Source organism: Puma concolor, chromosome D3 (genome assembly GCF_028749965.1).
Source record: "Puma concolor isolate L17-30 chromosome D3, mPumCon1.1.hap2, whole genome shotgun sequence".
Classification (NCBI taxonomy): domain Eukaryota; kingdom Metazoa; phylum Chordata; class Mammalia; order Carnivora; family Felidae; genus Puma; species Puma concolor.
The window spans coordinates 67,100,459-67,115,067 of record NC_141678.1 but is presented as its reverse complement, the minus strand read 5'-3'; the positions used below and the strand labels follow the sequence as shown (position 1 = coordinate 67,115,067).

The 14,609-nt window shown below is 49.4% G+C and overlaps 1 protein-coding gene across 1 annotated transcript in view; it reads left to right on the top strand.

The window, feature by feature from the left end:
* Positions 1-14,609, top strand: part of LOXHD1 (lipoxygenase homology PLAT domains 1) — a 166,239-nt gene that overhangs the window by 88,232 nt on the left and 63,398 nt on the right. The window contains exons 17-21 of the mRNA XM_086682857.1: positions 2,314-2,506; positions 6,061-6,221; positions 8,583-9,057; positions 9,510-9,664; positions 11,588-11,721. Coding sequence (XP_086538983.1) covers positions 2,314-2,506; positions 6,061-6,221; positions 8,583-9,057; positions 9,510-9,664; positions 11,588-11,721 — 1,118 coding nt within the window. The remainder of the gene's footprint in view (positions 1-2,313; positions 2,507-6,060; positions 6,222-8,582; positions 9,058-9,509; positions 9,665-11,587; positions 11,722-14,609) is intronic.

Genomic DNA, 14,609 nt, shown 5'->3' with positions numbered 1-14,609 from the left:
CGCACACACTCACGTGCACACGCACTCATGCACACATTGCACACTCACATACACACAAACACACTCTCACATGCACATGGGTGAACACATTTTAAAGGGAAAAAATGCCCTCTTGGGGGTTAGCGAAGTACATTACTTTCCAGCTATGACCCGGAGCAGCAGAATATATGTGAACAGTGGTTAAGCTCCCAGAGTCCGTTTAGGGACAGAATGTGTATTTTTGGTGTTCCAACATTTCCTTTACCTACATAGGCAAGACCAATGTAGCTGGGTCCCAGACACTGGAGAAGGGGACACAGGCATGTGGGGAAGGAAAAGAGGAGAAGGGAAAAATGAAAAGAGGGGCTGAAAATCTTCCTAATTCCAAACTTGAGTATCCATCTATCTGAATTATGCTCAGGAAACCTGTTACAATGTACAACCCCAGCAACACTGGAGAGATACTACCTTAGAAGATGGCACCTGAGGGTGTCCCTCTGTCAAGGACCCAGTGGCCCGGCTGCTAGAAGTCTGAGCAGTTCATCTAGAAGAACACAGATCTAATGCCCTCAGCCAGAGTGTTGGAAACTTTTCTGGAAATGTCCAAGCTGGGCTTCTTGTTAGCACCTGCCCTTCTCAAGGTGTGGCTAGTAGGAATTGGGATGCTGACAAGCTCCCATCTGTGACCTTACTTTCCTGTCCCTTTCCCCTCTCTCTAAGCCTCACCATATTTCAGGTACTCCATCAAAGTGCTCTCATGTCAGTCATTTATCCCTTGATGGTAATGAGCTTAAATCACAGTCTTCCTTCCTCAAAATGTATTTACATTTTCAGCTGAATTAATAATCGTGGAGTGAGATGCTCTTCCCTTTACTGAGGATTTCTGGCAACCGCCCCAGATAGATGAGACATCTGAGGGGAGGGGAGTGGCATCTGGGGACTTTCCTTGCTTTTTTGAAACCCCCTCAACAAGCAGTGTGGCCAAGAGGCTGGGAGAGCCAGCTCTGGCTGCTGACGGCCCAAGGCTCCATGTTTCCACTTACCTGCTGAGCCTGTAAGTTTCTTCACCTTTGCTTGTCCTCATTCATAACAACAGGGGACACCAGGGGGATTGTTATTGGCATTAACCATGTTGATAGCACCCACGTGCCCACAGTAGGTGCTCAGTAAGCTGGCGGTTAATCAACAGTTGCGCCATGTAGGTGCTGGGCATTCTGGAATTGAACGAACTTCAGGAGTTCTGTCCTTAAGGAGCTTCCCATCCTGTCAGGTAGAAGACACTTGTCCCTGTCTTTATTCTTCCAGCTGATCCCATTGCTGTCCCAGCACCACAGACAATGAAGCTCTCCTGTGGCCCTTGGCACTCACCCAGAAGGTTCTCAGGCTTTGTAAACAAAGCTTGTTTCCTTCCTACAATTCCAGGGGACCCAGGCTACATGCACTCAGTTCTGATGCTATTTTCATTATCAGCCGCAAGAGGCACTTAGCACTCATAAGAGCGAGAACAGGGCTTAGAGGAACAATTTTCTAACTCTAGCCTTCTGGCACCAGACTCATGGCTAGCATTACCCCTTCAAACCATCACAGAGAGAAGCTGAGGGGAGGGGGAGGGACCAGCAGGGATCTCAAGGCTATTTGATAATTCTGTCTAATGTTCGAATCGCCCCGTAAACAGCATTAAAAAAAACAAAACACACTAAAGGGATTTGAACATTGAAGAACCAAGTACTCGTGAGGATGGTAACATGATGATCTATGCAGTGGTCTGTGTTAAATGTAAAGATGTTAAAATGTAAAATAGCAAAGCAAGTGGACTACTGAGCGTTACTGGAAAGAGAAAGATGTTCCTCAGGGCCAAGAGTGAGAGAAGGGATTGAGCACAGAACCGAGGGATACATCAGAGAAGAAATGCAGAAATGGGTACGGTACTGTCTTGTTTAAACAAAGCAAAGCCAAACCAATAACACGGCTACCGAAGCAAATGGTTAATGTTTTGAATGTTTGCTTCCTTGTGTGGCCACCACTCAACACAATCACAGACATACTGGAGTCACACCCGCTCCCCAACTTGCTTCTCACAACTACCACAAGGGTGAGCTCCTCTTAAGAGGAGGGAACACAGGCTCCGGGCGGGAGAAGTGCCCCGACTGGCTGATGGTGGACAAGACTGAGAACCAGCCTCCTCCTGCTGAGCCCCCCTCTTCTGGGGAGCTGGAGGTCTGGGTCAAGGAAAGCAGTTTGTACCAGTGTTGGTGGTGGGTGGGAGGTGGGTGGAAGCACGGAGATTTCTGTGCACCAGCTCTTTGCTCACTCGCACCCTGGGTTTCTTTCTAGATCAGTCGGCTGGTGATTGGGCATGACAGCACAGGCATGCACGCCAGCTGGTTCCTCGGCAGTGTCCAGATCCGCGTGCCCCGCCAAGGCAAGCAGTACACCTTCCCTGCCAACCGCTGGCTGGACAAGAACCAAGCTGATGGGCGCCTGGAGGTGGAGCTCTATCCCAGTGAGGTCGTGGAGATCCAGAAATGTATGGAAGCAGCAGTGATGGGACCACCAGCATTGTTTCCCTGTAGGATGGGGTGTGGGGAAGGAGAAGGGACTGTGGGGTGACTTAACTTGATTCCAAGGGGGAGGCTTAGGGGAGATGATGGTGCTTCTGATTGCCTGCGGTGCCATGGTTCTAGGAGGGGAAAAGCGGCTCAAATTACAGATAGGGAAAGTGAGGACTCCGTGGATGAAATATTTTTTTCTGGAATAAAGGCAGCAAATGATTCTATTAAGAAATGTACATTCTCAGCCCTGTGTACAGGAGTTTGAGACATAGTCTGTGTTTTCTTCTGGGAAGACTGGCTGAGGAGATAAAGCTGTTTATTTATTCATTTATTGAATAAGTATATATATTGACCGTTTCTCTGAGCCAGCACTGCCCTAGGCACAAAATAGGCGAAACTTGCCCTTGTGGAATTTACATTCTACCAGGGGAGGCAAACAATAAATATATAATACAATGCCAAGTAAGAGCTATGAAGAAAATGAAGCAGGATAGGATGTTAGTAATGACATGGGGGTGGGGGACTTTTTTGGATAGGATGACAACATCTCTGAATGAGGGTGAAGTTCACAGTGATCTCTCCTCAACTATCCTGTAGGTTTCTTGAGGGCTGTATCATATACACATGCTGTGTAATGGTACCTGCCACTGTGAAGAATCAACTCTTTCTCTTTTTAGAAGTTAGAACTTGATTTCCATCACAATAATACAGGTACTAGTTAATAAGATACAGATTTTTAGAAAGCAGTAGTTCCCTTCTCCTTACCATCTCCCTTCTTCAAAGGTAACAATTGCTTTCACTTTACCTCTGAAGTTTATCTCCATATTTTTAATAATTTGCTTGCCAATTCCTTGATTATTTTATTCATAGACATGAACTCTTGACTTCTTACAATGGAAGAGGAGGGTTTAGCTCTTTTAACACACATGAATGTGTGTGTGTGCGCGCGCGCATCCATTCCTCCCAGCCTTCAATAAAATTAAATCAGTATTCAATTTTTACATTATTATGACTATGTAAATATTATACATTCTGAAACACATACTGTATGATGATTACATTTCAATTTTTGTACAACTCTTTGTTTTTTCTGGAGTTAATGATAGCCTCAGTTTTCATCTATATAGTTTTCTATATATCCATCTGTATTTCTATATACCCACCTATCTGTATTAGTTTGCTAGGGCTGCCATAAAAAAATACCACAGAATAGATGGCTTAAACAACAGAAATCTATTTTCTCACAGTTCCAGAAGCCAGAAGTCCACGACCAGGGTGTCAGCAGATCACATTTCTTCTGAGGCCTTTTCTTTGCCTTGCAAATGGCTGCCTTCTTGCTGCATGTTCACATGGTCTTTCCTTTAGGCATTTGCATGTCTGTGTCCTAGTATCTTCCTCTTATAAAGATACCAGTCATATAGGATTAGGGCCTCACTTTAATGACCATAATTGAACTTAATTTTCTCTTTAAAGGTCCTATCTCTAAGTCACATTCTGAGATACTAGGGGTTAGGACTTTAATACATGAATTTGCGTTGGAGTACGAGACAATTCTCCCATAACATCATTTTATCTCCATCTCCCCAATAGAACTAAAATTCTTTTCATAATTCTGTTTCCTCTCTACCTCCTTCTGCTCACTCCTTGCCCCAAGACATTCCTTTAGGAACCTCTGTCCTTCTGCTCTCTAGGCTGCCATGAAGCTGTCCTTTTGGGACTTCCTTTTGCCCATCTTTTTGGAAATTCCTTTCTTTTTTGATTTCCTATTTCCTGGACTTCATGTCTTTCTCTTCTTTGGTTTCTTCCTTCTTTTCGTTTCTACTGGATAGCTTCCTGAGAAAATGTGCATGGAAGAGAAAAGTTGAGACCTTGCATGTCTGGGAATGTCTCACAATTGATCAGGAATTTGGCTCATTATAGAATTCTTAGTTAGAATTCATTTTCCCTTAAAGTTTAGAAGGAATTATTCTACCATTTTCTAACTCCCAGTGTTGCAGTTTGGAAGTCTGATACCATTCTGTTATCCAACCCTTTAGGGTTTTTTCTCTCTAGAAGTTTATAGGATCCTATTTTTTATACCTGGCATTCTGAAATTTCATGATGTCCTCACTGCCTTTTGTGATCTGAGTTTCATCCATTACTCTGGATTCATCACGGGCTCCTTCTATGGAGAATTTTTTAATTCTGAGACTTTTATGGGTATTTCTTTAACAATTTCTAACTCTCTATCCTCTGTTTTCTTGGTAAGATGTTGCAATTCCTCTACTTTTCTTACCTTTCTATCATTTGTTATTTTGTTCTTGAGAAATTTCCTCTATTGTTCTTATGAGCTGTCCTTGACTTTATCCTTACTATGGGCCATTTTATTTCAGCTACCACATGTTGATTTCCAATAGCTGGTTCTTGCTCTCTGAATGGTCATTTTTATCATAGTTTTGTGTAATTCTGGCTGCCTATTGCTCTAGGATCTGACAGAGGGAATGAGGTTGTGGGTTCTGTCCATTCAGAATGCCAGCTTTTACTGAATTCCCCCATTGTGCAAATGCTTGCCTACCCTCACTCCCAGCTGATCCTGGTATCTCTAGTTCAACTTCTTTAGGCTTTCAGCCAGTCCTCTTATTTTCTGCCCCAAATCTCTCATATTGCTATGGTAATGGAAGAGCCCCCATCTTGTTGAAAATAACAATCTTACCTTGAAAATAAAAATCACGATATCATCTTATGGCATTTCTGCGAGGGTAAGTCTTAACAGTAGTCACTGAAAAACCATGATCCCACAGTTCTGGAAGACATCTCCCTCATCGTCAGAAATGGTGCACACCTAGTGGTGCACACCTCGAACACATTTCCACCCTCTAACTGCTTACTATCATATTACTTCAGGACACAGACAACTCTCTCTGGGTGTAGATGTATCTGTTGATGTCATCTGAAAGGTGCATATATTTAAATAAAAATTATAATTTCAGGGGTCCCTGGCTGGCTCAGTTGGTAGAGCATGCAACCCTTGATCTTGGGGTCATGATTTCAAGCCCCATGTTAATGTATGTATTTTAAGAAAAGAAAGAAAGAAAGAAAGAAAGAAAGAAAGAAAGAAAGAAAGAAAGAAAGAAAGAAAATTCTAATTTCAGTCCCATGTCCTTTACTGAACATAAGGAAGCCTTTGCTTCTTTCTACTCCATGGTGTCTGCCCAGGGGCCGGCAGACAGCAGTGAGTGCTCACTGGTATATTAACGACTCCTCATGCCTGGCTCCGGAAGTCGCGTGTAGTACAGTGGATCACTGGGCTCTGGAGTCTGATTGCTTGAGTTTGCCATTTCGACCACCCACTCAATTCCTTTAAGCCTCAATTTGTCAGCCTGCAAAATGGCACTGATAGTCCTCATCTTGATGCTGCGGAGAGGGTTAGATGAGATGGTGCCCGTGAAGCACCAGGCGTGGCACAGGGTCAGGAATGTTGGCTTTGCTGCTATCACTGCTATTATTAATATTACCGAATATGCTGTTTTCTCCCCACATGCCCACCCAGTGGTCCATTATGAGGTTGAGGTTTGGACGGGGGATGTGGGCGGTGCAGGCACCACTGCCCGAGTCTACGTGCAGATCTATGGCGAGGATGGCAAGACAGAAGTGCTCTTCCTGTCCAGCCGCTCGAAAGTTTTTGAGCGGGCATCCAAGGACACGTTCCAGGTGTGTGTGGGTAAGGCAGCAGGAGTGCCCACAGAGGGCCAGGGGATGCCCCAAAATGAAGGGATTGGACTAGCTCAGTGGTTCTCGTCCCTGGCTTCTTAGAATCACCTGGAGAGCTTTAAGAAAAAAAAAAAGTGCTGCCTGGCCCACATCCGGATCAGTTAAGTCAGAACCTCTATGGTGGGATGTGTTTTCAGGGTATGCTTCTGAAAGCTCTGCCGGGAGGCTAACAAGCTGCCAATTCCGAGAACCGCTGGAGTAGATGATTCTAATTTGACAAAATATGTCCTGAAGCCCCTGGTTACTGCATCCACTGCCAGCCTGTGATTCTACAGCTCTCTCCGCCTGTGGGCAGGGCCACGCTTCGAGGCAGGATCTGGGGAGGAGCCTCCTGGCTGCGTTCTCGATGCCCCAGGATTCTGTACTTCCCTTTGAGTAGAGAAGAAAAAGATGAGAATGTGAGCATGTTGTTGGCAGGGGAGGAGAATGCAGGTGTAACGCCCTGTGGGGGACACATGAATGTTTCCTGTGGGATACTAGTGCGTGTGAGTGAGTGTATGTGTGTGTGTGTGTGTGTGTGTGTGTAAGCAGGTATGTGTGTGCAGGGAGCATATTCATGCTGGGTGCTCTGTGTGTGTTTGTGAGCCTCAGGTCACTTGGCCCTCGGCAAAGAGTCCTACCCCAGTGCCCGGCAGGGTCTGATTGAGCTGGGTCAGGGCATATGGAATGTTGGTGCTAGAGGGGGCCTCACTGAGGCTAACCCCCCATAACACTGCTGAGAAGGTAGAGGCCCTAGCATTTCACCTCTCTGAGCCTCAGATTCTTCCTCAGTTCAAACCTAGCCTTAGAGTGCCTCCCTAGCCTGCTTCGAAGTCCTTAGAAGGGTCAAAACGGTGAAGGTCAGGGAATGTACTCAGGAAATTGTGGCCAGTTGTGGGGGTGGAACAGAGCAGAGCGTCTTCCAATGCCAGCATGCTGTGTGGCTGGAAGTGATGCGGTCATGAATGCGGTCATGGGAGACGCATGGGTGCTGAGAAGACAGATGTGGGAGGAGGGGATGGTGAGCAGGCCCAACTGGAGAGGTTGAGGGCAGGGATGCTCTGACTTGGAAAATGCTGGGGAGGAGATCTAATGTGCTGAAGAACGAACTTACCAGGCCCAGAGCCCATCCCCTAAGTAGCTGAGAGGGAAAAATGCCTCTCCCTCAGGGCTCCTGGGCTCTCATTTTGGCTGATAACTTTCTCAGAAAGGTGGTTTTGGCCTACATTGTGGCTTCATGAACAGAGTCAGAAGACCTGAGTTCTCATCTAGGCCTGGACTCCAGTTATGGGGCACTGAGAAACTCAGGTCCCCCGTCACCAGGACACATGTGGAAAAATTGGTGGCACCAGGCTTTGAAAAGTGACAGACACCCAGAAGGGGCCCATCAGAATGGGGAACAGAGTGGCTCAACCAGCAGGTACCCCATGTGGACCCTCCCCTGAGCTCTGTGGGGCTAGACCTCACTGCAGGGTGAGGCTTAGAACAGAGTAAGTAGATCGAAGGCCGAGGACCTAACCTTCTGAAGAAAAGCTAAAGCTAAATCCATCCACGCTCTGCCAGACCGTGCTGGAGAGAAGCAAGAAAGAACAGTCCCTGCCTCAAGTAATTCCCCGTTCAGGTGGGCGGGGAGCAGCTCATGTGGACAGGGAGGGCATCCAGAACAGACCAGAACCACGGCCAAGGTCTGGGCTCCCTCTGCACTGCCAGGGAAAGAAGCCTGAGCTGGGGGAGAGGCCTGGGGTCCCTGGGGACATGGGGGAGGGGGTTGGGTGTATTTTTGAAAAATAACACGGTTTTCTTGCTCATTACATACAAAAGTTGTGTATGATTCATGCTGAAAAAAACTTTGGAAAGAGAATGCAGAAAAGCACAAACTGAAAAGGAAAGTAGTAATGAGGTTCAGGAAATGGAATGAATGGATTTCCTTGGAGGCAGAGGAAGGAATAAAGGCGCTCTGGGTGAGGGGAGTGCATGAACAGAGGTGTGGAACCAGGAGTGACAGGAATGAGTGCGATGTGCATGTGTGTGTGCGTGCATGTGTGGATGTGGGGCGGGGTGAAGGGAGAGAGGCAGGGAGACCATCCTGACCACACCCAGGGGTTAGAAGGAAGTAAGTGTGGGTGGAAGGAGGGGCTGCAAGAGGTCCTGGAAGGCCGGCCGAACAAGCAGGCTGAGAGAGAGGGAGCTGGTGGAAGCTTGTGAGCTCGAGGCCCCGGGCCTCCCCACTGGGGCTCCGCACATAGGCCCAGGCCTGGCTGCACAGGGGAGGCGGGGAGGACGCCAGGGGCCCCCCCAGCCACTGCCCTGCGCTTTGCACAGCTGGAGGCGGCGGACGTGGGTGAGGTCTTCAAGATCCGGCTGGGGCACACGGGCGAAGGCTTCGGACCCAGCTGGTTCGTGGACACGCTGTGGCTGCGGCACCTGGTGGTGCGGGAGGTGGAGCTCACGCCCGAGGAGGAGGCCCGGAAGAAGAAGGAGAAGGACAGGCTGCGGCAGCTGCTCAAGAAGGAGCGGCTGAAGGCCAAGCTGCAGAGGAAGAAGAAGAAGAAGAAGAAGGGTAGCGACGAGGAGGACGAGGGGGACGAGGAGGAGGAGTCCTCGTCGGAGGAGTCCTCGTCTGCGGAGGAGGAGGAGGAGGAGACCGAGGAGGAGGAGGAAGAGGAGGAGTTTGGGCCGGGGATGCAGGAGGTGATTGAGGAGTACAAGTTCGAAGCCCACCGCTGGCTGGCCCGGGGCAAGGAGGACAATGAACTTGTCGTGGAGCTGGTGCCGGCAGGCCGGCCGGGTCCTGAGCGTAAGCCCGAGGAGGGGTCTGCAGGTCCGCTGAAGGGGGCCCGGTGAAGGGGGGTGTCTAGCTCGCCAGTCACGTGGCAGCCCCATAGCGGGGCACCCGTCATGGTTCCCAAGTGGGTCTCCTGACCTGTGACAGGCCTCTGCCTGGGGTTAGCTCTGCCCCCTCGGGCGGCTCTCAGGGGGAGCGTGGATGTAGCTCGCGATGACTGAAAGTGGGACGTAACGTAGGAGGGCGGCCAAGGGCGTCTCCCCTTGACTCTCAGGCTCCTGGGCCTCATGGCAAAGAAAAGTCTTGAGCAGTGGGGAGGGATAGGTTCTTTCCAGGTTAGTGCAGATGTGGAGGAATCTGTAGGTCCTTCCCGCTCCCACGAGCTGGCTGGATCCGAGAGGCTGAGCCTCAGGTCCGCCCCGAGGCCTGCGTGTCCTCAACGCCACGTTTTTCTCTGTCCCCAGCCAACACCTATGAGGTCCAGGTAATCACGGGGAATGTGCCCAAGGCCGGCACCGATGCCAATGTCTACCTGACCATCTACGGGGAGGAGTACGGGGACACAGGCGAGCGGCCCCTGAAGAAGTCGGACAAGTCCAACAAGTTTGAGCAGGGCCAGGTAGAGTGGGGGCTCTCTGGCCCTTGCGTGGGTGGTGGCGACTGCTGGTTCCGGAGGCCATACCCCCACCAGCACGGTGTCCAGCAGGGTGCTTTGTTGAGTCCACCCAGATGTAATCGAAGTGGTTCCTCTGTGAGCTCCGGCGCCTTGTGGTGGGGGGCATAAGATAGGCCGGGGAGGGGAGCGTCGAGCACCACGAAGCCCACAGGAACTGACCAGAGATATTACAGGTAGCAGACGCTCAGGCGCTGAGGGGGTGGAGCAGGGGGGTTCAAGGAGGAAGTGCCCACGGCGCTTTGGGGAAAACATGGTAGGAAGGAGAGCTGTGCACTGGGCCATGGTGGGTGAGTGTGGGATGGGTGCCCACGATTACCGTGAGAGGTGTTCCCCGAGGATGGGTCCGGGGGACAGAGATGTGGGGTGGAAATCTGGAAGACCCAGCTCGAGGACAGGGAGTCTTCCCACCGTGCTGTGTTAACGCTGAGCCAGGGGGCACACTGCCTCTGGGAAGCTTGATGGTCCAGTTAAGGGGGGTGGGGCATGAGAGCCTTGAAAGAAGGTTGAGAAGCCTGGACTCAGTCCTGGTCCTGCCCCAGCGGGAGCCACGAAGGCTTTTGAGCGGTGAGAGAAATGCACGCACACCCCTCTTCCAGGTATCGTGGGGAGAGTGTGAAAAATCCAGCTGTCATCTTTGTCCTTCAAGATGTTACAATATTCTCTGGCTGGAAGACTGTCCCCAGCTCACCTTTCTCATTCCTGCCCCTGATCCCAAAGCCACATTTCCTCATCCACACAGAGGAAGAAGAGAAACCAAACCCATGAAAGTACTTCTGGGCTCCTCTGATTTCTTTCAGAGGCTGCCTGCTTTTTCTTTCAACACTGCCTTGCCATGACTTGAGGTTTAGGATTTATTTCCATAGCCACTATGATCCTGGATTGGAAGAAAACTGTCATAGAGGACATAACTGGTACAATGGATGAAATTTGAGTATGGGCTTGTATGTTAGATAATAGTATTGTGTCGATAGTATTGTGTTTCCTGAGTTTGGTAATTGTCCTGGGATTGTATGAGAATCACCTGTTCTTAGGAAAGCTATGATGAAGAATTCAGAGGTGAAGAGTCATGGTATCTGCCATTTACTTTTAAACGTTTCGGAAAAATAATAGCAAAAGAGAGAGACAGGGAAAGCAAATATTGCAAAATGTAGGTGAAGGGCATATAAAATTTCATTGTATTGTTTCTGCAAATTTTCTGTAGACTTGACTGTTTTTCAATATAAAGATTTTAAGAAGTTACAGCCAAGAGGAATCCCTTATCAGGTCCCAATGTCGCCTGCCTCCTGCAGTGCAGACGCGTATATTGGGCTACGCTCACGGCCTTCCTACTCACATGGTGAGGGAGTGCAAGTCTCCTGTTCCTGTGAATCACTTTGGATTTACACTTTGAATTCTGTAAATCACCTTGGATTTGCACTTTGGCTCATCCCAGGTGCTTAGAATGCGTGGCTGAAGGGGCTTATGCACACATGTGCACACATAGCACAGGGTTTCAGCACACACCCAACAACGGGCCCTCCACAGGCGCACACACACACACACACACACACACACACACACACACCACAACACAAACGCGGGTTTGTGCCCCTCTGCCCCTCATGGTCACCTTCCTGGCCTTCCCACTCCTCCTGCCACCCTTTGGGACACAGAGTGAAAAGACCCCTGGTGTGGGCAGGTTATAAAAGAGTGCAGATCACACACAGTCAACTGGCTGCCACAGGTTTCCACACCCCTTTCCCTCAATGGTTTGGGTCTCCCTGCCGGCCCCAGGATCCCCCAGGTGCTGATGTGTAGGGGGGGTGGGGCGCACCATGTCTCGGGGCGGGGGGGCATCCCTCTGAGTGCTTCTCTGGCCCTTCCCAGACAGATACCTTCACCATCTATGCTATTGACTTGGGGGCTCTGACCAAGATTCGGATTCGCCATGACAACTCGGGCAACAGACCGGGCTGGTTCCTGGACAGAATAGACATCACCGACATGAACAATGAAGTCACGTGAGTGGGGCTCGAGGGGAGGGGGGGAAGGCCATGCCTGCTTCTTAGTCCTGGGAAGAGGGCTGAGGGTGGGGTGGTTGGGATGTCTGAGGCTGGGGGGGCGGGTGGTGGCTGTATGTTAGTTTGGCTCCTGTGGCTGGCTGGGTGGGCACTGCCTCTCTCTCTCCCCTCTCACTGGGCAGTCCCCTGGAGTTCCTGCCCTGGCAGGTGACAGGACCTCCAATCTAGTTCTTGATATCCATCAGTTCAGAAGGTCGGGTTTCCTGTCCCTGTCAGACCTCCACTGGCCTAGTCTCCATGCCTAGACTTAGTCACTCATCCGTGTCTCCACATATGAAGCGGCTTCCAGTACAATGTTTTAATGTTCTAGGCCAGGGGTAAGCACACTTTTTCTCTAAGGGCCAGATAGGAAATATTTTAGGCTTTGGGGCCATTTGGTCTCTGTCATAATTGATCTATTTGACTTTGCAGCAGGGTAGCAGCCACAGGTGATACTTGGTGGATGTGGCCGTGTTCCAATAAAACTTTATTCGTGAACACTGAAACTTGAATTTCATGTCATTTTCACATGTCACAAAATAACAGTGTTCCTTAGATTTTCTTTTTTTCAGCCATTTTAAAAATGTAAAATTCAGGGGTACCTGTGTGGCTCAGTCGATTAAGCGTCCGACTCTTGGTTTTGGCTCAGGTCGTGATCTCGAGGTTCATGGGTTTGTGCCCCACAATAGGCTCTGTGCTGACAGGGTGGAGCCTGCTTGGGATTCTCTCTCTCCCTCTGCCTCTCAAAATAAATAAACTTAAGACAATGTAAAATTCATGCTTAGTTTGTGGGATGTACATAAACAGGTGAGTGGGCCGCATTTGGCCCACGGGCCATAGTTTGCTGGCCCCTGCTCAGGATTCCCAGCTACCACCAGGAGCTAGGTTGAGGAAGGCATATTATCCTCCTGACAGGTGAAGGAACCATGCCCCAAGGAGGTGAAGCCGCCACACCCCCAGAGCCCATTCATGCCAGAGCCAAGGTCAGAACTCCAGACCATCAATGATGAGTCTGGTGCGTCTCCATCATTAGGCCCCATTGCCTCTTGAGCAAAAGGGGCCACGGAGCAATAGACATGAAAAAAGGCTGGAGGTGTGATGGGGAGGTGCAGGGGGAGACAGAGAGGAAGGCAGGCAAGATCCTGAGTGTGTTGTAGGGCTGCTGAGTGCCCGCCAGTGTCCGGAATGTAGCATGCACCCAATAAACAAACATACGTTGACTTAATTTCTTGGTCTGCAGTCTGGTGTCTCTTAGAGTAAGCCCTCTTCTTGGGCTACTCTCTGTGCAGGGCAAGGGGTGAGGAGGCTCACCCCATCTCCCACCTCCACCCCGCCCCACCAGCTCAAGAGACTGCCTCAGATGGGGACACCAAAGCACACCTCTCACGTGGCCTGGTGTCCTGGCTTTCCGTGAGGTCATTGTGACGGCGGAGAAGGGCAGTGGGACAATGCTGTGGCCGGGAACCAGGGTCCTGAGCTGTGGTAGTCCTCTCTCAGAAACTTGCTAGGTCACCCTGAACTAAGTGCTCCGTGTCTCTGGGCTTTCATTCACTCTTCTGATAAATAGGCTTAATGATGTCAGCCCAGCTTACTTCTCAAGCTGTTCTGAAAATCTAAGGCATTTAAGCTGGAAAAGGATAAAGTAGTGGCAAAAACAGAAGGACAAGAACAGACCAAATATCCCTGGCTTCCCCTTAGAGCTCCGTTAGGGTCAGTTAACTCTGTTCCATTGATTTGACATTTCTGGGCCAGCCCAACAATTTGTAAATTATCGTAGCCTTATAATCTATTTTAATATCTGTCAGTACTTGTCCTTTTTCATTATTCTTTAAAAATATTAGCTTTTCTTGCCTTTTCAAATCAAGACATTAAGTGATTTGAAGAAAAAAATCCCGTTGGAATGTTGATGGTTATGCCATTAATCGTATGTGTGGAGAATTGTGTATTTAGAATATTAAGTGCTGCCCCAGGAGCACATTTCCATTTATCCAATTGTTCCTTCTGGTATCCCAGTGATGCTTTACAATTTTCTACAGTTGTACTAAGTTTATGCCTAAATATTTTCTATTTTTATCGCTCTCGTGAATGGTATCCTCTCGTTCCTCATCCCCTTTCTTCCCTCCCTTTCTCTTTTCCTTCCCTCCCCTACTCCTGGCCCCCTCATCGCCTCCCCCGCCCTCGTCATCCTGTCTTGTTGGTGTGAGTCAAGGTCCACCTCCCCATCTTCACCAGCCCTGGTCAGAGGCTCTTGCCTGGTCCCTCTGCTGCACCCTGGCCCCTCCTGTGTCAGGGGTGTGTTCCTCCTCTACTCAACAACCTGCAGAGGCTCCCATTCACCCCCAGGTGAGAGCCAGAGCACTTCCAGTGGCCTGCCCCACACCCCCTCCTTAACTCTTGGTCCTGGTCTCCCTCCTGCTCACTCCTTGCTGTTCCTTGAGCCCAACAGCCAAGGGCCTTTGCATGTGCTGTCCCTTCTCCCTGGTCCTCCTTCCCCTAGTGGCTTACTCATGCTTTCTCTGGGTAAGGTCTCTCTCTGCTCAACAGTCATCTGCTCAGCAAGCCTCCCACCCTGGACCTTTTATTTCTCTTCCTTTGTTTCTTTTTCTGCACGTCACTAACGTTTGACCTACAATCAACTGCAGTATTTCATCAGTTCCTTTCCCCACAACTGAATATAAGGTCCCTGCCTAAGGTAACGATTTCACCTGTCTTGTTCCCTGCAGCGTCCTCTCCAGCACCTAGAAGAGGGCCTGGTGCACAACAGGCTTGCCATAAATGCTTACTAAATCAACTAATGAATACAAACCACATTTGCTGTGTTGACTCATTCATTCATTCAGCAAACACAT